General features: G+C 51.0%; 8 protein-coding genes across 8 annotated transcripts; 4 read left to right on the plus strand and 4 right to left on the minus strand.

Annotated features, from left to right (window-relative positions):
- Positions 1 to 87: 87 nt before the first annotated feature.
- Positions 88 to 3,584, minus strand: C7974DRAFT_467034 (nonribosomal peptide synthetase 12). Its single transcript, XM_046146350.1, has 6 exons — positions 2,978 to 3,584; positions 2,705 to 2,922; positions 2,550 to 2,653; positions 2,213 to 2,497; positions 2,073 to 2,166; positions 88 to 2,025 (listed from the first exon to the last, which is right to left on the minus strand). The coding sequence occupies exons 1-6, from the start codon at positions 3,543 to 3,545 to the stop codon at positions 181 to 183; spliced, it is 3,114 nt and encodes a 1,037-aa protein (XP_045991602.1). The 5' UTR covers positions 3,546 to 3,584; the 3' UTR covers positions 88 to 180.
- Positions 3,585 to 4,799: 1,215 nt separating this feature from the next.
- C7974DRAFT_84613 (enoyl-CoA hydratase) lies at positions 4,800 to 6,084 on the plus strand. Its single transcript, XM_046147367.1, has 7 exons — positions 4,800 to 5,133; positions 5,184 to 5,314; positions 5,364 to 5,393; positions 5,457 to 5,573; positions 5,657 to 5,834; positions 5,888 to 5,945; positions 5,997 to 6,084. The coding sequence occupies exons 1-7, from the start codon at positions 4,941 to 4,943 to the stop codon at positions 6,070 to 6,072; spliced, it is 783 nt and encodes a 260-aa protein (XP_045991603.1). The 5' UTR covers positions 4,800 to 4,940; the 3' UTR covers positions 6,073 to 6,084.
- Positions 5,900 to 6,801, plus strand: C7974DRAFT_84583 (uncharacterized protein). The gene is made up of 2 exons (XM_046147366.1): positions 5,900 to 6,579; positions 6,684 to 6,801. The coding sequence occupies exon 1, from the start codon at positions 6,085 to 6,087 to the stop codon at positions 6,523 to 6,525; it is 441 nt and encodes a 146-aa protein (XP_045991604.1). The 5' UTR covers positions 5,900 to 6,084; the 3' UTR covers positions 6,526 to 6,579; positions 6,684 to 6,801.
- Positions 6,802 to 6,973: 172 nt separating this feature from the next.
- On the minus strand, positions 6,974 to 9,196 carry C7974DRAFT_84624 (prion-inhibition and propagation-domain-containing protein). Its single transcript, XM_046147368.1, has one exon. The coding sequence runs from the start codon at positions 8,798 to 8,800 to the stop codon at positions 7,184 to 7,186; it is 1,617 nt and encodes a 538-aa protein (XP_045991605.1). The 5' UTR covers positions 8,801 to 9,196; the 3' UTR covers positions 6,974 to 7,183.
- Positions 9,197 to 9,509: 313 nt separating this feature from the next.
- Positions 9,510 to 11,372, minus strand: C7974DRAFT_84641 (uncharacterized protein). The gene is made up of 4 exons (XM_046147369.1): positions 10,735 to 11,372; positions 10,380 to 10,681; positions 10,179 to 10,324; positions 9,510 to 10,131 (listed from the first exon to the last, which is right to left on the minus strand). Exons 1-4 carry the CDS (start codon positions 10,946 to 10,948, stop codon positions 9,594 to 9,596), a joined length of 1,200 nt encoding a protein of 399 aa, XP_045991606.1. The 5' UTR covers positions 10,949 to 11,372; the 3' UTR covers positions 9,510 to 9,593.
- Positions 11,373 to 11,688: 316 nt separating this feature from the next.
- On the plus strand, positions 11,689 to 13,941 carry C7974DRAFT_406255 (cholinesterase precursor). The gene is made up of 6 exons (XM_046143127.1): positions 11,689 to 12,285; positions 12,340 to 12,344; positions 12,393 to 12,589; positions 12,640 to 12,724; positions 12,772 to 13,709; positions 13,757 to 13,941. Exons 1-6 carry the CDS (start codon positions 11,809 to 11,811, stop codon positions 13,876 to 13,878), a joined length of 1,824 nt encoding a protein of 607 aa, XP_045991607.1. The 5' UTR covers positions 11,689 to 11,808; the 3' UTR covers positions 13,879 to 13,941.
- Positions 13,942 to 14,292: 351 nt separating this feature from the next.
- C7974DRAFT_406259 (siderophore esterase-like protein IroE-like protein) lies at positions 14,293 to 15,452 on the plus strand. The gene is made up of 2 exons (XM_046143128.1): positions 14,293 to 14,578; positions 14,640 to 15,452. Exons 1-2 carry the CDS (start codon positions 14,403 to 14,405, stop codon positions 15,385 to 15,387), a joined length of 924 nt encoding a protein of 307 aa, XP_045991608.1. The 5' UTR covers positions 14,293 to 14,402; the 3' UTR covers positions 15,388 to 15,452.
- A 1,401-nt stretch (positions 15,453 to 16,853) lies between these two features.
- C7974DRAFT_84692 (uncharacterized protein) lies at positions 16,854 to 18,067 on the minus strand. The gene is made up of 2 exons (XM_046147370.1): positions 17,385 to 18,067; positions 16,854 to 17,330 (listed from the first exon to the last, which is right to left on the minus strand). Exons 1-2 carry the CDS (start codon positions 17,899 to 17,901, stop codon positions 16,930 to 16,932), a joined length of 918 nt encoding a protein of 305 aa, XP_045991609.1. The 5' UTR covers positions 17,902 to 18,067; the 3' UTR covers positions 16,854 to 16,929.
- Positions 18,068 to 19,323: the final 1,256 nt, after the last annotated feature.

A 19,323-nucleotide genomic window follows, 5' to 3' on the forward strand; every position in this document is an offset into this window, starting at 1 on the left:
GAACACCAGTCACACGATTGGCACCCATGGCACCAGACTTGGAAGCTGGAATATACTGCTTTATTGCCCAAGACTACCTGAACGCCGGCCTCCTGTCCCAATTTCTAACCTTGCCTCTAAAGCCCACTTGCCTCCCTCTTCGCCTCTCACCCCTCACCCCTCACCCCCCACCCCCACCCCTCACGAGTCGAAGACCGCCCCGTACGCCGGGATTCCCCTCGCCTCCAAGTCGTACACCACCTTCGTCGTGAACTTCTTGTTGCTGATTATGCACACTGCTTCAGCTCCACTCTCCTTCCACAGTCTGTACGCCATTAGACTCATATCCGGCTTGCCCATGGTCCTCGTGTTGTGGATGACCGCATTGGGATCTGTATCCAACACGCTGTCAACAATCTCCTTCCCAAACGTCTGCTCTGGATTCGGTGCCGTCCAGAGAATACGAGCAGGGACCTTCTTAGCCAAGATCACCGCCAGGCAAGGTCCGATGCCTGACCCGGTAGCCACAAGCACCACCGACTTGAACAGCGTCGCAATTCGGAGGACGCCGCATGCTGGAATCCCACGCACCCAGATGTGCGTTGGTGCCCGCTCTATAGTGCGCCCGGTAAAGTCGCCTGCACGGCTGACAATCAACGAAAAGCCAGTCGCGTTGGGGTTCTTGAGCGTCTTCGGGTTGGTAATGGTCGCAAACCCGTGCCAATCGATCAAGGGCCGTTCGGCAAGGCGCACAGCCGTGCCAACAACCGGAGTCGTATAGTCGAACCAAAGTCTTACTGCATGGTTGGATAACACTTCAGAGCGTACAGGAACCTTGCGGAGATGCAACCAAGGGAAAATGATAGCCGCTGTAGCGATACCCAGGAGCCACAATGAGGGCGAGTTGAGATATGCCGTTGATGGTGCAACACTAACATCCTTGAGGTCCTTTGTGGCTAGGACTGTTTGCGCCCAGAGAAGGATAAGCGCAGTCCAACCACCAAAGCGGTGACTCATCTCCCAGATGTTGTGGTACTTCATGCGTATGGTCGGGTGTGACATGCATCCAATGGCGACTAGGAGCACCATAGCCAGATACGACAAAACGAGTACTGCTGTGGAGACACCTTGTGACGGCAGCCCTGTGCTCACCTCCACGGTAGCTGTTATGGTGAAAATCGAAAAGAAGATAGTCGCAGCAATCGCGCATCCACTGTGGATCCCTCCAATGTGGAAGATTCTTGCGCAGTGTCGGCGTACTGCGAGTGGGAACCAAGTTGGCACTGAGCAGAATACCGTGAAGAGCAGGTTAACCACCGGCTCCGAACGCATAAGTACCGCTACGCAGAGGTTGGAGGCAGCGGCTGTGGCAAGATGCGAAAGTACGCGCTCGCCATATCCGATCTTGCGATGAAGGATGAACCCGGCAACAGCCAAGTTGGCAAGGACGACAATCGAAAGGAAACGGCGGTATAGGATGAAGGCTCGATGGCGAAGCCATCGTTGACCATGGAAGCCGTGCTTCGGGGGCAGCGTGTCAGGCACATCAGGTGTGTCAAGACCACTTTCGATGACAACAGGGCCTTTCTCTACATCGACGATGCTCTTCGACGAGTCAGAAGATGGCGTTGAGACTTCCGTCTCAATGACTCCTGGCTTCTTCTCCAGATTCAGCATATGCTCTTGAAGCTCGGTGTGAACGACCTCTTCCGAAGGCGTAGCCGTGTCGACTTGTGTTACGGTTGATGTCGTGACCATGACAGAGTCAGCCCTCGCACAGCGTTCCGCAGCAAGCGTGCGAAGTGTGGTTCTATCGACTTTACCATTGGCCGTGAGTGGTATTGCTCCAACAAAGTGCCAAGTCGTGGGTACGGAGTAGTAAGGTAGCACGAGCTTGACTGATTCCACGAGGTCCGCCTCAACGATGGACTTTGTAGCCGCATAGAATGCGTGCAGGCTGTTATCAATTTTCAAAGCGGCAGCTCTTGCGATTCCATCAAAACTCTCGATGGTAGCCGATACACCATCAAGCTCTACGCGGAAACCCTAGTACATGTTAGAGTCTGCCCAGTTTGAGCGAGCTACTGACTTGCCTTGATCTTGACCTGATCATCACCTCGACCAAATGTCTCCAGAGACCCGTCATCTCTCCAGCGCACAATGTCATTCGTGTTGAACATAACAGAACTTGGGGACGATTAGCAAAGAAACCAGCCAGGGTGTAGAGACTCACCCATCGTTTCTAAATTTGTCGAATTTGTACCGTTCAGATGTCAATGCAGGCAGGTTGATGTAGCCTTTCGTCACACCCGCTCCGCCGACCCACGCAGAGCCTTTGACACCTGGCAATACTGGATTCTCATCTTCGTCGAGAACGTAGCACGTCGTGTTTGGCAAGAGCCGTCCAATCGAGAGAGCTGCACCAGGCGTGTGTCGGTGCGCAGAATTGAGGATCGTAATCTCAGTTGGACCACAGATGTTGTAAAATGTGGTCCCCTCTGCCCATTCGTCTGCAAGACTTCGGTACATCAGCGCGAGTCATGGTCCTAGTAGCCAGAGTACAATCATACCTTTGAGGGCAAGGCTCGCCGCCGGTGACGACAGTCTTGATGTTCAAGTAGTCCGCCCTTCGATATTTCGATAGAATAGAAGGTGTCGAGATCAATGTATCAATCTGGGGTCTCGTCAGTCGTAGAGTCAAGAAAGAACATGTTGAACAACCTACCTCTTTGAGAGTAGCTTCCCAGCGTGATCCTCTCATATACAGAGTTCCGCCATTCATGAGACAAGCCAAAATCTCCCATGCACCCATGTCAAAAGCGATGCTCAGTACTGACCCGACTTTTGATCCATTGCGAATTCCCAGGTTGGCAGGCTCCAGCAACAAAGCATTAGTAACATTTGCATGTGAGACATCGACACCCTTCGGGATCCCTGTACTTCCTGCGGAGCATGTCAACTTCGAGTCTCGCAAACCAACGCGGACAGTGAGACTCACCAGATGTGTATATAGCGTAACATCCCATAGCTCCGCTACACTCGACAAGCGGCCTTCGCTCTGATGCGTGCAGAAGATGATCTCGACTCAGCAACGTGATGCTAGTTTCCGCCCTCGCAAACTCCTTGACTCGGTCATGGAATTTTGGCAGACACAGTACCTGTCGTGTTGCCGTGTCGTTGAAGATGTGAGCTAGCTGCTTGTCCGATGCGACGCCTCCATCAATTGGTACATATTGACAGCCTGCTTTCAAGATTGCCAAGATGCCAATCAGCATCTCCAGCGATCGTTGCACAACAAGGCATACTCTCTCATTTCGTTGCAGACCTGATGCAAGGAGATGATTGGCGAACTGATTTGCTGCCGCGTCCAATTCTCGGTAGGTGAGAGACGTTTGATTGAAGACGGCTGCAACTGAGTCGGGATTTGTATCGACTGTACTTTCAAATGCCTCATGAACTGTTGAATGACGAACGGGTTGACGCGGTCCCTGTCCGAAGTTGGAAAGAGTGATCTGATCTTGAAGGTGGAGACCTGATAGGCCATCAAGAAGCTTGAATGATGTCATGGTCGAGTATCTGTAGGAGATGGTAAGAGAGAGTCAGACCCTGAATGAATATCTCTACACCTTGGACTACTCTCTTATTTATACGTGAACTTCCATGTATATCGCGGCCTTGACGTAGTCGCCGCTAATGATCAACGCAAACTCCCTCTTCGTGTCGCGCATATGATCGCCGAATTTCTTGCATGTTGGCATCATTGCTTTTGCTGGGATATAAATTGAATATTTCAACGCCTTATTGTGATACATAGCATCGTCTAGGTGGAGTCACCCTACAGGGATGACCCGCTACAACGATTAGTTGGAGCAAGCTGAGCTTTGTCATACTTTACATACGAGATTTCGATACGCCATGTATCCTCTACCAGCGTCAATTACTACCCGAAATAGGAATAGGTACAACGCCTGTTAGCCGATAGACCAAGGCAACGTACCTATATACTGTTACCAGCTCATACAACGATGTGATGGTGCCTGAGGCATATATGAATGGGTGCCTATACATCTGAGCCTGGAGTGGAAACCTGAGCGATTGTTGGTCGTCTTGAGGTGACTGGTCCAGAACCAAGTTGTATCGCCCCGTACGTCTCGGATTTCCTCAACAATTGGTTATAAGCTCATAGGTCAAGTCAGCCATATCAAGTGTCAACGTTGAACTCATTCGTCTCGTGGTACATGTTGGTGATGTGGATGCATCGGGGCATGCCGAGGTGGTGACTTAGAACTACGAGAATGACATGTGCCTGGAACTGAAATTCGGTAAGGTTGGTAACAAACCAGATGTAGTTTACTCAATAGAGTCGTTCCGCGCTATGTCATATATACCCATGCTAAACTGGACCGTTCTACCCTACTTGTGCCGGTACATAGCAGCTCGGAGTACTGCCAATTAAGCAGTTGTAGATGCACAGATGCTCGGCACGGCATTTCTGCATGGTATTCGGCGGCACACCACGAAGTTTCGGACATAACGGCCTTCTGATTCGAGTCAAGACGGATGATCTTGCTGCAACCTACTGCAACGTCAAATGCAATACCCACTTCGGTAGTCTGCATATAACACCAACTTAACCTCAACGACATCACTGATCTCAAGTCGATCGCAAGCAAGCACATGTGAACACTGTCGAGACAATTTGTGGGCACCCACCCGTTCGGACACTAGCTCAGAATTTGGTTGCTGAAACAGTAGTATTACGTCTGACGGAAAAGTTTCCCTTCCGGTAAGACGACCGTACAGGATCCGGGAAGCTTCAGGCGTGTACAATATGGTATGATTCTTCCTGCGATGCAGTGGGGTACGAGATCAGCAAGGATAAATAGACAATATCAGCCTTTCTCCAGCCTGTGAAATATTGATCCCATTCAACACCACGCAAACCCACTGGTACAGACAGAATGACACAATCTGGCCTCATCATAACAAGCAAACAAGGTGGTATTGCCCAATTGGAGCTAAACCGTCCGAAGAAGCGCAACGCATTGTCGCAGGATCTGATAAATGAACTCATCGAGGTGTTGCTCCAATTGGACAAAGACAGAGCAATACGCGCTGTCGTTCTCACAGGATGTGGACAGGGGCCTTTCTGTGGTATGCCAGCTGCAGCGCTTTGATAACGTGCCCACGCTGATCCTATGCAGCTGGAGCAGATCTAGGCGAGCTGGCCAAAATCTCTACAGCCGAGGCGTTCCAGCGTGGGTGGTTGAAGGATCTAAACGACGCTCTCGATAGCTTTCGCACGCCCATCATCGCAGCAGTGAGAGGATTTGCTGTGAGTGTAGTATTTTCTGGCTTGTATGGATCGTGGCTGATGGTCGCAGTTCGGAGGCGGGTTTGAACTAGCATTACTGGTAAGGAGTGTCCTCATACCGGATGTTGCTGAGCAATCGTTGACCAAGACGCATGTCCTATAGTGCGACATGATTTTTGCCTCATCAGATGCCAGGTTCGGATTTCCAGAAATCAGTTTAGGCACCATCCCCGGCATGGGTGGCACGCAGCGGTTGACGAAAACCGTTGGAAAGCAAAAGGTAATGTACCGTTCGGGCCGTATCTCGACACCGGGAGATTCTGACTTTGCATCTACTTTCTGGGCACTATACTGACTCGACAGGCCATGGAACTGATACTGACCGGGCTGCCCGTTACAGCAATGGAAATGGAGAGGCATGGCGTCGTCAAGGTAGTGCCAATGGACAAAGACGTTCTCCAAGAGGCTCTTAGTGTTGCTCAGATCATTGCAGCGCGTTCAGCACCAGCTCTCCGACTCGCCAAATCTGCAATCAAAGCAGGTAGGCCCATCTCCAAAGCTCCTTGCGAAAAGCTAGCAACTGACGGGAACAAGCCGAGACCACCACTCTGAATGCGGGGTTGGAGATCGAGCGAAGCTCGTATTTCAGTTCGTACGTGCCCGTTGATACGATCCAATCGCTAATGTCGCTGATGTGCACCAGTTTCTCGTTCCTTGATTGCCAGGAGGGAATTGCAGGATTTCTGGAGAAGCGGCCAGTCACCTTCCTTCAGGAGTAACGGGGATTCAATATGGTGCAGATATTAGCCTTCAATCTGACAAACGGAGCACGAAACGTGATAATTTCGGTCCTTCTCGTATCCTGTTGGACGTGCCATGTCGTCGGTTACCAGGGCCGGGCTGGACCTACCGATTGGCGGCCGCATAGAGCGCGCGGCAATTCGGACGGTCCACTTCTTACTGTGTATGTGACGGAGCCAGGCCCAGGGAATGTGTTGCTTGACATCGACGATTGCGGACCAAGAGGTGCTGCTAGACCTGCCCAGTGTGCGTTGTTCCAAGTGAGGCTGGTGGTGAGGGGTTGGGAGAGGCGATTCGAGTTGGGATGGCGCGCGCGTGCGATGCCGACCCCACCAAAGGCTCGGAGAGGAAGGAGCAGCCTCGACCTTATCAACATCTGCATCAACTTCCAGACCTTCGAGGTTGGTCATCGCACTAGACCTGCTCGTTAGAGGCTGGCATCTGCATCAAGACAGGGTTTGAAGCTCGGCACTTGTTTTTGTGAGGTAGGTACTTATCACGGGTCCGATAGTATGTTGCTCGAACAGCGGGTCACAGCACATGAACGGGAACACCCCCCAAGATGGACACTAACATGTCTCGATGAAAGTGCAAAGAAAAATTGTAATGTTGCGTCGCAACTTCCTTCTCGGGTGGTGTGCGATTTGAGTAACTCAATGAAGAAACCCATCGATACAACCTTGCTTCGAGGCAGCAGATCAACGGGCTGCTAGCTTTGGGACAGCCACTCGAGACGCAAGCAGAGCAGGTGTAAAACTTGTCCTTCCCTTGCTGTGCTAGAGCACGCAGCGGTCGGCGTCGATAAGGTGCTCACGGGCGGTCATGTCGCAATGACATGGGCGGGCCTCCAGGCTGTACAATTTCTGCTACTGCAATGCAATGGGCATAGTCACATGTCAGCTATGTCGATTGGTGCACCCCAGCGGAATTCGAATGCGAGCTCGTCAGTCAAGGGAATGCGGCCAGCGAAGGTACCAGCGTGGCGAGTCTAATTACGATTATGAGAACAAGCTGTCAGATGCTATGGCCAGCTGGAAGCACAAGGATAGAACGACTTGGTATCCGCGCAGATTATCATAAAATCCTCAATCACTCGAAGCCACCTCTTGGCTCGTGCGCTATGTTCCTGATGTCCTTCGTCTCAATACGTCCCATTCCCTGATACATGTCATGGCGGTCGATATAGCTGTTTGCTGTAGTGGCCGGTACAACGTAATCTTGCATACCGTCACTGCTGACTGTCTTGATTTGCTCAAGATCGTTCTGGTCGAACGTGGCCCTGTTCGGGCTGTCAACTGAAATGGCCGGACCTTGTTGCTGTTCGCTCTCTTTATGGTCGATAGATAGCTCTTGCATCCTTGAATCCAGGTCCAGTGCCGGGCCACTTGGGATCTCTCCAACACTCTTAGAGCGTACCGGTTCTAGGCCATGGAAACCATCGTCCTCGGCGGATATATCGAGAACCTCGTTCTCGGGAACCGAGAGGGAGCGTGCGGGATCTTCAGGAAGGCTGTTCGATCGTTCCTTCTCGTGCTTGTGGCTCTTTGACCAGGACTTGAACTTGAAAGCGCTGAGCCAACCGGGTCGCTTTTCCTTCTGGCTATTGTAACTGTTCTTTTTGCTGTTGCTTGGGCGCCTTACTGGCTTTGGCGGATTCAAAACGTTCTCGGCAGCGAGCTGAATAGCTGTCTTTTCTTCTGCGCCAACCGAGCCCTTCTTTTGGGTCTGCGTTACCTCAGGATGGGCTCGTATCTCATAATCTGACTTCCGTCGCGCTCCAGCTGCACCGCCTGCAGGTATGCCCAGAGAAGCGCGGCGATTGGCCAGGGAAGTCTCTTTCAACTCATCATTGATGTATTGAAGTGCTGTGTCAGCGACTTCAAGGTACTGTGGGTAGTCGATCTCGCAAGCCTCGCGGATGAGGCGTAGTTTCTCCCAATCTTGTTGCACAACAGGCCCTGATAGCTCCGGGTGCCATGCCATGGAACGAATATCACTCTTCATGCCTCGGTCGACCTGCTCATTCACGCCGAAAAGGTTGATCAGCCCATCTACCTCGATACGAACTGCTCTGACGAATTCGTCGAATCTCGTAGTATCTTTCACAGTCCAGTGCGTGGTCGTCATGCTCATGTTTCGTTTGATGTTGGCCCTCGCGCCACTCTGTCGGACGAGATCTTGAAGCAGTCCATACTTTTCACGAAAGGCCTCCATCCGATTTGTGTCCAACGCTGGGTGCTCAAGCATGTTGAATCTCTTGGGGCTCTTCAGGCCATACTTTTCCATCAAATCATCTCGCGATAGATGGCCTGGTCGGCCGGCAATTTCGCTCAGTGCTTTCCTGACTTTCTCGTAGGTCGGATCGTCTTCTAGACGAGAATCCCTGACGCCAAAGTTGACTGGAAGATGTGGGTCGGGGTTCGTGAGTCCAGGATGGCTTGGGATCATGTGCCTGGCGATAGTTGCAGGTGGGGCTGAGATGCCAACCGCATCGCCAAAGATAAGCAGTCTGCCCTGTTGCACACCCAGCTTGGCTAGCGCAACTTTCTGCGCATGATCGCTCTCCTTTGACGGATGGATGAGGTTGAAAGCTTCAACACAGGTGCCAAACTGCGTTGCAAGCGAGAAAACTTTGTCTAGGATCTGTGCTTTGGTTGGCGCCTGCGCATCGCCTTCGATTCTTTCGGTGGTTGCTTTTGAGCTCATTGTGGGGCGGGGTAGCTAAAGCTTTGCAGCTAAGCGCGACCGTGTTAGATGAGAGAAGAATTTCGAGCGCAATTGGTGAGGAAGAATTGGAGTTTGAAAAGTCAGGTACAAGAGACAGAGATGGCTCTTCAAAAAGTTAAGGCAGTAACTGTTGAACCTGTGCGCATGACGTCTGAGGAGCTGTTCCAGGCCTGATCAATGGCTACGTCGAGCAAGTGTGGCGCAGATTTCACCCAAGAAGCGCAGGTGCGGGGTCGGAGCTGATCATCACCTGCAGGCTTTTTCAGAGCACTGCAATTCGTGAGCTTGGTGCTACATCTCCAGACAAGCTTCGTTACCCTGATTACGCCTGCAGATTCTCTCGTCACCGCCATATGCTGTGGCGCGACACGTGTAACTGAGGTTGGCCACACTCTGTCGGTTGTCGGCATTGCCTTGAGGAGGCTGGCAAAGGATTCATGATCTCGCATCGTAAACGCTCTCCATACAGCACCCTCCAATCTGCCAATGTTTGCCAAGAGTGAGCGAAAGAAAAAGTGCGTTGAGCTGGCAGCCGAGAGGCCTTGGATTGGCACCAAATGGGTGCGGCAAGTTTGAAAACGAGTATTGAAATAGAAGTGGACCATTTGGAAGGAACAAGTACCGAAAAATAAAGATCAAGAAAGGGTATCTCGCAGCAATCAAACCAATTCCCACTGGTTGGTATCAGTGTCTATAAAAGCAATCCGTCGTCGAAACCGTAATATCATCGCATCTGCAAACCACGCCCTAATTCTCCTTAAATATATGAGGCTCAGATGTGAGAGTAAGGCGCTTTCCCATGGGATCTGTCTTCGCTGACACTCCCAACAGTACTCTGGTCGCCGTCAATTTGCGTCTTTGCTATGTCGTCGTCTACGCTGAACTCTTTTCGGACAAAGATGCCGCTTGGACTGCGACCGCGCACCTTGACTCTAGTTTCTCTGTTATGGATGGGAGCGCCGTGTCCGCTGGTCACAATACCCTCTTCGCTGTCGCGTTCAGGATCCATGATGGTATCGTCGGCACCTTTTCTGCGACTGGACACTGCAGCTGATGCATGTGGCTTGTCACTACGCCATGTGAGATGAATAGATCCATCTGCTTTCGACGTGTCTTTTCGTGAGCGGCCAAAGACAGGCCCAAACAGCCGGACGAAGGGGCTACGAAGCATTGGCAGGCAAGCGCAAACGATGCCGGCATTGGCCTCGATGACAGACCAGATAGTGGCTGGAACGGGGCCCCAGGTAGGATCGGGATCGCTTGCAGAAGCTGCAATTGTAGTCGCGCGGTAGATAGACGCGAAAGTGACGCTTGGAGCTGTTAGTTGCATGCTTGAAGAAAGGACGTTCGTACTGACAAAACACCAGTACCGAAAACCAGGCAGATACCAAGTTTTTCTGTACGGCCCATTGAGAGCTTTCGTATAACGGGTAGGGGCATTAGAAGTAATGCAAAGTCGGTCGAGATCTGGGTGCTGGCATACGATATCCACCACGGCTCATTCTTGGGGTGGAAGTAAGCATTGTTAAGTGGCAGTACATGAACATGTATGGCTCACCTTGAAACATTTAAAGGGTATGCTCCGGTCCCAGAATGCAGATACAGGCGTGCATTGGAAGATTGTTGCAACAATGAATGCGAGACTTGACGTAATAATCCAGACGTTCATGACATGGCAGGCAACCCGAAACGAGCTACTAGAGACGGCAAAAATTCGATAATAGAGGCATGCGATGGAGATCTTGTTGAACATGAGGACGACCTTGTACACGATATGGGCGCCATAGAACCACTTGCGTGCGGTCATGCGAGTGTCTGGGCTGAGCGTGTTCCAGTGCCTTCCGTAGCCATACACAACGGCTGGAGATATTGTCAGATCCGCTATATGGCTCTCGCCCTTGGTTAACGCCTACCTTGACACTCTGTTAGAGACAAAAGGCCTGAAGAGAGTAGAGCCGCGATGATCATATAGTCGTCCATTCCCAGGCCGCTTCGTTTGATCAGTCTCTGCGTTAAGCGTGCGGCCACAAAGATAGCTGCAATCACAACCGCGAGCACTGATGTGAGCCACAAACCCCATCCGCGCTGCACAGGGCCTTCAGTCCCGACGCCAACATTAGGCACCATCTTTTAGGGGATGGATTTCAGCTTCAGAGGTGTAGGGTACCGGGAGTGTGGTAGATGTTCGATCCGAAGGAGGCATGAGAGGGTCCTCTAAGTATCAGGTAGGCATAAGCTCACGCATGAGATGTAGGAATCCTTCACCCTTCTGCGTAGGCGAGGTTTACAGTAGATCGATTATTGGCCGGAGTCGCAGCGGAGCTGCGGAGGCTTGCAATACGGTCTCTCGGACCTGTACAGCTGGGCAGCGAATAAGTAGCGATACCCGAGATGGCTCCTCTTCGTTCCATTGGCTGTTGTTGCTTCCCCGGAACATGGCCGTGGGCGGCAGGCTGGTAATATGCCCCCAAGTGTAGCATGGCGCAAATCGGCAAAATCACCGAATTGAAGTGCTGCATGATATCATTAGATTTGTCGATCAGCATGAGCGTTAATCAGTGCAATTGAGACCTCTGCTCCTTAAATCAGGATCTGGCTTGTTCGCTGGCTGCAGTGCTTCAAGCCGAGTTTGGTTAAAAAAAAAAGCATCTAGCATCGCCTCAAAGTCCTTGACTCGATGATCGGGAACTGGCGCTGTCAGGCAGCTGTTAAGATGGAGAGGGGCGCCGGGCCAGGAAGCGAAAGCTTCCGCGACAGTGGGAGCTAGGAGAAGCCTCCGCGATGCACAGACTCACGCTTACCCAATCAAGGATGACCGACCCGTGTTGACAAGAAATGAACCTTGGAAGTGCGTGTTCACGTCGTCTAAAACACTCCTATTATTTGCTTTCAAGGCGCAAAGTCACTCCCGAGATACTGCCTAGATGTACGGCGTACTACAATGGTAATTCAGTGTCAATCAACTACTTAAACCTAGCGATGTAGCGATGCAAACGCACCCACTCGATAATAAGAACGCCTGGGCTCATGGCTACCAGCATCCGCAACGCAGGTACCGCCAAGTGGTAAGTGGCTTGAATAGGCCGGTCCCACATGTATGCTCTGGAGATGTATTGGTCGACGCCAAGATGGCTCAGGGCCGTCCCTTCAAGAGTGCAGTCTTCCCGCCTCCACGGGTTGGCCGAGCTCAGCACTGCTGTTTCAATTTGACAATGCAGCCTCTTATTTTGACAATCGCTGCTGTCGCTACCTTGCTCAGCTCGGTAGCTGCAGGCCCAGTACAGTCGACTCGGGTGCGAACAAGTACTGGTGGAACTATCGTCGGACACGGAGCATCGAACAAGACGAGCGTTACCGAGTTCTTAGGCATCAGATACGCTGAAGCACCAATCGGCGAGCTGAGGTTCGCAGCTCCGAAGAAATACGTGGCGCCTCGAGATTCCGTCTTCCAGGCTTCTGAGTGGGTATGATCATTACTTCTCAACATAGCAGCATCTTCATTGTGCTAACAAGAGTAGTCAGCGTATGTACAATGAGGAGACCCTCTTGACTAGTTTTGATCTGAAAATAGCGACTGCCCTTCGAACAAACCACCGGTGAGCGCATTTCCCAACTTCACACAACCCTCTGGACTGCGCGTATGGAAGAATTTCGCCGCTCAGAACAGCAACCCCACGTCTGAAGATTGCTTGAAGCTCAACATTTGGACGAAAAATCCCGGCAAGCCCCAGGCGAAAAAGCCAGTGTTGGTATTTCTTCACGGTGGACGTAAGTCTTCTATGCTAATGCAACAAATATATTGCTCACCACTTGTGTAGGATTTCAGATACCTGGTCCTCACAGCCCGCTGTATAACGGCCAGTATCTAGCTGATAGCCAGGACGTAGTCGTAGTCACCCCCAAGTCAGTTTCTTGAAAGCCTCATCGTAAATATGTATTGACAAGAACAGCTATCGTCTCGGTGTCTTTGGCTTCTCAGGCGCTCCTGGTGTCGAGCCGAATGCCGCGCTCAAGGATCACCGTGCTGCGGTCGAATGGATACGTGACAACATCTCTGCATTTGGTGGCGACCCATCTCGCATTGTCATCTTTGGTCAGAGTGCTGGAGGAGCAAGTGTTGATTACTGGTCATTTGCTTGGAAGCGAGACCCTATCGTTGCTGGGCTCATTCCGATGTCGGGAACATCACTGAGCTTTTTGCCAAACACACCGGACTATGCTCAGACTCTGTGGTATAACGTCTCGCAGACAGTCGGCTGTGGTGGGCCCAGTGATGATGCCGCCACAGTACTCTCCTGCGTACGATCCAAGGAGTCCTCCGCCCTTCTTGCTGCTGCTGCTAGGGTACCTGCGCTCCCTACACAGGCACTTGGGCAAGCAACTTTTCATCCTACCGTGGACAACGTTACAGTCTTTGCTGACTACCAGCAATTGGCCGCTTCTGGAGACTTTGCCAAGCTCCCACTGATGGCCGGTAATACTGACCAAGAAGATGGATGGTATCGAATTTCGGGTTGGGCAGCGAAGCTCAATTTCACCAACGCTCAATGGGATCTCTTTACGGAACGCGGATTTACTTGTCCGGTAGCTCTCTCGACAAAGTACAGGGTTCAATACGGCGTTCCCACCTGGCGCTACCGTTACTTTGGCGATTTCGATAATCTTCGCCTATACAACTCGAGTGCAGGTCTGAGCCCGAGGGGCAGTGCTGCCTATCACGGAGTAGACCTGAGTGTTGTTTTCGGAACCGCTGCTGATAACTCGGGTCTTGCCAACTCTGCTGCAGAGGATGCTACAATCAAATATGTTCAGGGCGCGTTTGCCGCATTCGCCCGCGATTCGAAGAAGGGGTTGGCGCAATACGGGTGGCCCGCTTACAAGGAGACCGGTTAGTATGGTGTGCAGGTTCCAATGATTGATACTAATGATGAGCAGGCAAAACTCTTGTTGGTCTTGCATACAAGAACAATCCACGACCGACATTTTTCGAGGCAACCACGTACGACAAGGCCTGCCCTGCAAAGAATGATCCGTTGCCTGCACGTGGAGCGTTTTAGGGCAAGATGGACGCGATACTTAATGTTTATAGTTATAGTACCTAATGGAAAGCCCTTATGCGCATACCAATCATGTTGCAATGTCTCGTGCCTAAGCGGCCTCATACTTGTGTATCTTATAACTTACATGGGTTGAGTGCGCGCCACTCTGTTCGCACTAATGAACTGTAGGCTTCGATATGAGCTCAACTGAACTTACACTGATTTGCGGACTTGTTCGTGTGCGAGCGTTTCATTGGCCAGCAATGCATAGAGCATTGGTTATTACCGAGGAGTCAGACCTTAATATGGATAGCCACATATTTGCTAACTACTTGTAGCAGCCATGGATCACAATCCTTGGTAAGTGCTATTGGAGCATGTGCAATAGGGGCTGAGGCAAAACCCCGCCTTCGTCTTGCATGCCAAGTCAATCTTTTCTATAACTCACGAGCGGTCTGTTATTGTAAACACACAGATACCGCCCAACAAGAGCTGGAACTCGGACACGTCCACAGAAAGCGAGCTTCACTTGAGCTTCAGTTATGAATGCATCAATTGGCGCATGGACTTTTAGTCCACTGCTCACCGAATTTCCGGCCACTGTGTTGCCAAACATTGGTTTCTGGAGTGTCAGCAATGGAACTTGGGAGTATCAGATCCAGCTCGCATGGCCCCTGAACTGGACCACTACACTGGAGAGTGCTACTGTTGAGACGATGTAAGAAAACGCACTGTTCCTCGATCTGTTATGCAAAGCCAATACGAATTGATCTACCAAGGTACGTTCTCGATGGTAACGCTCAAGGCCTCTCGGCAACCGAAGCCATCCGGCGTAGACGTCCCGTCGAATTCAACCAACCCGACACGATCGTTGTATCCATTGGCTACCCAGAGAGCATCGAGGACTCGCCTTACAGCACATCACGCTACAGCGACATGCAGCCACCTGTCTGCGCCACCTGTCCACGCCCAACACAACCTGGCGTACCTTCCAACGCCGATGGACTCATCACTTTCATCGAAACCGCTCTGCGCCCGTGGGTGCAGAAAACAGTGTTCAAAGAAGCGAATTTCAACCGGGATGCGCTCTACGGTCATTCCTTTGCTGGCTTATTCGTACTATACGCTCTCACAGTCCGCCCTGATCTTTTCGACACATATCTCTCTGCCTCGCCTGCTCTATATTGGAACGATGACTATGTCTTCAACCAAACAGAATTTCTCGCGCCTCTCCTCACTAATGTCACTTCTGCAAGCAATAACACTAAGCCAGCATTCCAAATCAGTTATGGCGGACTTGAACAATTTCCCAAGCAGAGGAAGAGGGAATCCGATGAGGAGTTTGAGTTCAGGAAGAGCATACTCGTGCCAATGAGGATGACCGATTTGTCCGAAAGGTTGTATGCAGACCTGGCGAATAGTTTGGTGCTGAGGAATGTTGACCTGAATGTGTTCCCAAATAGTTATCATGCAACAGTTGGGACTGCAGCGTTTAGTGACGGGATTGATTACTTTCTTGATTGGTAGGTGGTATCGACTTTGGAGATGATGGAACAAGAGCGAAAATTCCATCCATGGCGAAGAAATCAAATGTCCAATGCTTCAACTAGCGTCTCATCTCAGAGATCCAAACGCTCTAGTGAATACCAGTACCCTTCACCGTGCTAAATAGGTCGTCCTACCGAACCAGCACACTGCAATTGAGGTCCTTTCTATCCACACTAGGAATTCCGGACAGATGTAGTGTCAATTTCAGGTCACCCACCAAGCTCTTCAAAACGTGCGCCACACCTTGCTCACCACCTAATGCAAGACCATACACATGCGGTCTCCCTATCAACACACAGTCCGCACCCAAAGCTATTGCCTTTACAATATCCGCGCCATTACCGACTCCGCTGCCAAAGAAGATGAGGAGCTTGTCGCCCACAGCGTCTCTAATGTATGGCAGCATTCCGACACTGCTATTCCCACCATCCTGTCGCCTCCCGCTATGATTGCTGACAATAATCCCCTGCACGCCCACTGCTATAACATTCTTTGCATCGTCCACCATTTTAATGCCCTTGAATGTGATGGGACCATCCCAATGCTCTTGCAGGAACTTGATGTCTTCTCATCCCTTGCTCATATCGGGGGAAATTGTACATATCCACTCCGGTGTTGCGGTTCTCAGCTTTTCCTCAACCCCAACGCCATGACGTTCCTTAAATTGCTTGTGAAATGTAAAATCTGTAAGTCCGCGCTCGACACCAATGCGATCAGAGCGCAAAAATGGGTTATACCCATTGTCCATATCTGACGGCCGCCAGCCAAGAATATACGTGTCCAGTGTTATAGATACCTCACGTACCCTTGGGCTTCTGAAGAAAGACGTGCACATGCCAGCTCTTCCCACTTGTCGGCCTGAAACGTCAGTACCGGCCGCTCGAAGTCAAGACCCGGATTGTAGATCTCCAACTCGTACTGGTACCCATCTTGCTTAGGATGGTGATCGGCGAATCTTGTATGAAAGGGGTTTCAGGCATGTTAACAGCAGCTAGAGATGGCCGATTAGGCACAAGTGGAAGATTATGAGTATTTTGAGGGGAATGGAAGCTGTCTTGCGGTCTACATGTAACGAACAAAGTGCACCGTGACTGAGTTCGAAATTCACGACAGCATCATGGAGCTCTTCCCTTGCAAAGGCTTGGCAGCAGAAGCTGCAGCGGCTGAATGACTTCCTGAGGCTTAGCAGCTGATCAGTAGGTAGCCTTTGCTGTTCTTGGGAGCTGCTTCTCATGGTGGTGGGGTAGCGGGGCGATGACATCACTTGTTCAGTATCTTATCGAGCAGGCTTTGCGGCACCATTAGGGGCGGGCAGGCAGGCGGTTTTGAGAAGAGTGATTGTTGTACGACACCGCCCGGGCGTCGATTGATTGGGTACTCGCCAAGCACATATCATGTCTATCGTCTAAATCTATGGTTCATAGCAATCTGCAGTGTTGCCAGATGCGAAACCTATGCAATGCATGCCCCAGAACTCCATCAATGCGTGATAGAAAACAATTCTCGCCATCCCACTACCTCTTAGTAGCTCACACACCCACCGTCAATCTTCAAGCTTCCTCCTGTCATAAACCTCGAGTCATCGCTAGCCAAGAAAGCAACTACGCTGGCGACGTCGTCGGGCTGACCCAGACGCGGTAGATTGGTATCTTCCCTGATTTCTGCCAGGTGTTCTGGAGTCCAACCTTCCTTATAACCGGGAGTTGCGATGATGCTGGTGTGGATGGTGTTGACACGGATGTTGAACTGGCCCAACTCCTCGGCAGCCGAAAGTGCAAGACCACGGACAGCAAAGCGTGATGTTGAGTACACGGCCTGATCAGGGAACCCACGGAGACCAGCAATGGAGGATCTGAAGATGATAGAACCACCATTTCCAAGCACACGCATGGCTGCTGCAACATGCTTGACACAGAAGAATGCTGTAATTTATATTAGCATAGTGGCCGAATCGAAGTTCAGCATGAATTGCTTACCTGACTTGACATTGACATTCATAACGTGATCGTAGTCCTCCTCAGTCTGGTCGAACATGCTCTTTGCCTCGTCTCGTACACCGGCGTTCAGTAGGGCAATATCCAAGCGGTCGAATCTCTGTAGCGTCTTCTTGACGCAAGCCTCGACATCCTCTTCTATTGTCGCATCTGCAGCAATAGTAAGGAGTCGTGACTCAATGGGCACTCCGGTCGGCAGAGCTGCTCTCAGTACTGGGATGGCTCCCTCGAGCGCTGGCTGATCAATGTCCACGATGGCAACAGTCGCACCCTCAACAAGCAAACGCCCTGCAGTTTCAATGCCAATCTTTCCACCTCCGCCAAAGATGATAGCGACCTGGCCATCAAGTCGTAGTCGAGAGAGTGGCTTATTCAGCGCCATGCTGGTGGGTGCGCGCTCCATTCCAGGTCGAATAGTCTTGTTCATGTTCGGTACAATGATACCTGAGCTGGACCTCGAGAGTGACGAGTTCACTGAGTTCTGGCGACTGGGGATCATGATTGTGGTGATTTTGTGAAAGCCTTGGGCAGTTTTGTTGTATGAAGATATTCCGTGGCGTGAGCGTCGAGCCGTTGGTTGAAGGAGCTTCTTTCCTTCCAATACTGTGATCGCACGCGGATACCTTCCACGCCATCCTTATCAACAATCAACCCATATAAAGGCATGACGTATCGGAGACCCTAGGCAGAAGATTTTGCACCGGTGTAACGCCCCGTTGCGGCTCTTGCAGCTGGTTGGATCCACTGCCCCAAATTTTCTGGCCAATGTTCGTCATCGCCGGACTTTCGCCGCAACTCACAACACCGCTATGCAAGCAATAGCGGCGGTTGATGCACACACGATGTCCACTGTACCCAGCTTTATTGATGTCCTGCGGGGTGCTCATTTGCCCTGCTGACTCTGTTATGGGGTTATGGCGGGGAAGCAATAAGGGGGAGTCCAGCGTCGTCACTCTTTCGAACCGCGGAGCTTCCGATGAAGCATTGTCCCAGGCTCGGAACGATAGCCGAATACCTTCTGGGATCAGAGCATTTGGGGCGGTGTGAGATTCGTTGCTGGAAGTGGTGAGTTGGCCAGGCATCATGATGAGTTTGGGTTAGTCGGTCAATGTGTTGGGCGCAAGCTTTTGAGTCTGACAAACAAGGAAGGTTTATGGTAAGAGGGCATACATGGTTCACCCAATCATGAACATTGCTACGCTTTGCTTTGTTACTCGTAGTCCTATAGACACGACAACGAGCGTTGCTCTGATAGTACCTTGACCACCCTATCAAATCACTTGTCTCTCAAATTTCGGAAAAAACGGAGCATGAGACCCCCAAGCTGACCAACTTTACAGGGTACATAACTTGTAGCTATTGTGATACCAAAAGCTAGAATGTGAATAAGAATTGCCTACATTGTAGGGAACAAAGCATTCTATAGAGTTCTTGGTATTTTTCCTACTTTGCTGTCATGTGGTGCACTTGGCTCACATCCTCAGTCCGCCGTTTATTCTGCAACGTGAGAGCTCGTAGGAGCAACACCAGTTCGCGAGTCAAAAACGGACGACGCTCCATTCCGAAAGTGAAGAGTTCACAGACAGTATACTCCTTATTCCACCTTGCCTGGCCTGCCGTCCCCTCATTCTTAATGGAATGACTCTGACTTCGTGCTCGATTGTCACAACCACAACCGGACTGTAAAGTCTTCAACTGCTTGAGCAATCAAACTCTGAATAACGGTTGGATCCTGAGCCCTATGCTAGCAATCCGGTCTGTCGAATACCTGGTTGATCAGGAGCAGGATGCATACGTCTAGAACGGTGACAACATCGCGGCTTTGGTGCACGACTGGTAAGCTTACATGCGCATGTGATGCAGTATCTTCGCCCCTAGTATCATATGAAGATCTTGTGATAGGATGTTGGCAATAATAGTG

Source organism: Boeremia exigua, assembly GCF_020726555.1.
Source record: "Boeremia exigua strain MPI-SDFR-AT-0100 chromosome Unknown C7974scaffold_15, whole genome shotgun sequence".
In the NCBI taxonomy this organism is placed as follows: Eukaryota; Fungi; Ascomycota; class Dothideomycetes; order Pleosporales; family Didymellaceae; genus Boeremia; species Boeremia exigua.

Bases quoted from the DNA above. Each gene is read 5' to 3' on its own strand.
- C7974DRAFT_84613 (XM_046147367.1), top strand. From the start codon at position 4,941: ATGACACAATCTGGCCTCATCATAACAAGCAAACAAGGTGGTATTGCC. The intron at 5,315-5,363 runs GTGAGTGTAGTA...TGATGGTCGCAG, and splicing joins CAGCAGTGAGAGGATTTGCT to TTCGGAGGCGGGTTTGAACT. The intron at 5,835-5,887 runs GTAGGCCCATCT...GACGGGAACAAG, and splicing joins CAAATCTGCAATCAAAGCAG to CCGAGACCACCACTCTGAAT.
- C7974DRAFT_84583 (XM_046147366.1), top strand. From the start codon at position 6,085: ATGGTGCAGATATTAGCCTTCAATCTGACAAACGGAGCACGAAACGTG.
- C7974DRAFT_406255 (XM_046143127.1), top strand. From the start codon at position 11,809: ATGCAAACGCACCCACTCGATAATAAGAACGCCTGGGCTCATGGCTAC. The intron at 12,725-12,771 runs GTCAGTTTCTTG...TGACAAGAACAG, and splicing joins GTAGTCGTAGTCACCCCCAA to CTATCGTCTCGGTGTCTTTG. The intron at 13,710-13,756 runs GTTAGTATGGTG...AATGATGAGCAG, and splicing joins GCCCGCTTACAAGGAGACCG to GCAAAACTCTTGTTGGTCTT.
- C7974DRAFT_406259 (XM_046143128.1), top strand. From the start codon at position 14,403: ATGAATGCATCAATTGGCGCATGGACTTTTAGTCCACTGCTCACCGAA. The intron at 14,579-14,639 runs GTAAGAAAACGC...TGATCTACCAAG, and splicing joins AGTGCTACTGTTGAGACGAT to GTACGTTCTCGATGGTAACG.
- C7974DRAFT_84641 (XM_046147369.1), bottom strand. From the start codon at position 10,948: ATGGTGCCTAATGTTGGCGTCGGGACTGAAGGCCCTGTGCAGCGCGGA. The intron at 10,682-10,734 runs GTAGGCGTTAAC...CAATATCTCCAG, and splicing joins GTCTCTAACAGAGTGTCAAG to CCGTTGTGTATGGCTACGGA. The intron at 10,132-10,178 runs GTCAGTACGAAC...AACAGCTCCAAG, and splicing joins GTTTTCGGTACTGGTGTTTT to CGTCACTTTCGCGTCTATCT.
- C7974DRAFT_467034 (XM_046146350.1), bottom strand. From the start codon at position 3,545: ATGACATCATTCAAGCTTCTTGATGGCCTATCAGGTCTCCACCTTCAA. The intron at 2,654-2,704 runs GTAGGTTGTTCA...ACGAGACCCCAG, and splicing joins GGGAAGCTACTCTCAAAGAG to ATTGATACATTGATCTCGAC. The intron at 2,167-2,212 runs GTGAGTCTCTAC...ATCGTCCCCAAG, and splicing joins GACAAATTTAGAAACGATGG to TTCTGTTATGTTCAACACGA.
- C7974DRAFT_84624 (XM_046147368.1), bottom strand. From the start codon at position 8,800: ATGAGCTCAAAAGCAACCACCGAAAGAATCGAAGGCGATGCGCAGGCG.
- C7974DRAFT_84692 (XM_046147370.1), bottom strand. From the start codon at position 17,901: ATGATCCCCAGTCGCCAGAACTCAGTGAACTCGTCACTCTCGAGGTCC. The intron at 17,331-17,384 runs GTAAGCAATTCA...TATAAATTACAG, and splicing joins GAATGTCAATGTCAAGTCAG to CATTCTTCTGTGTCAAGCAT.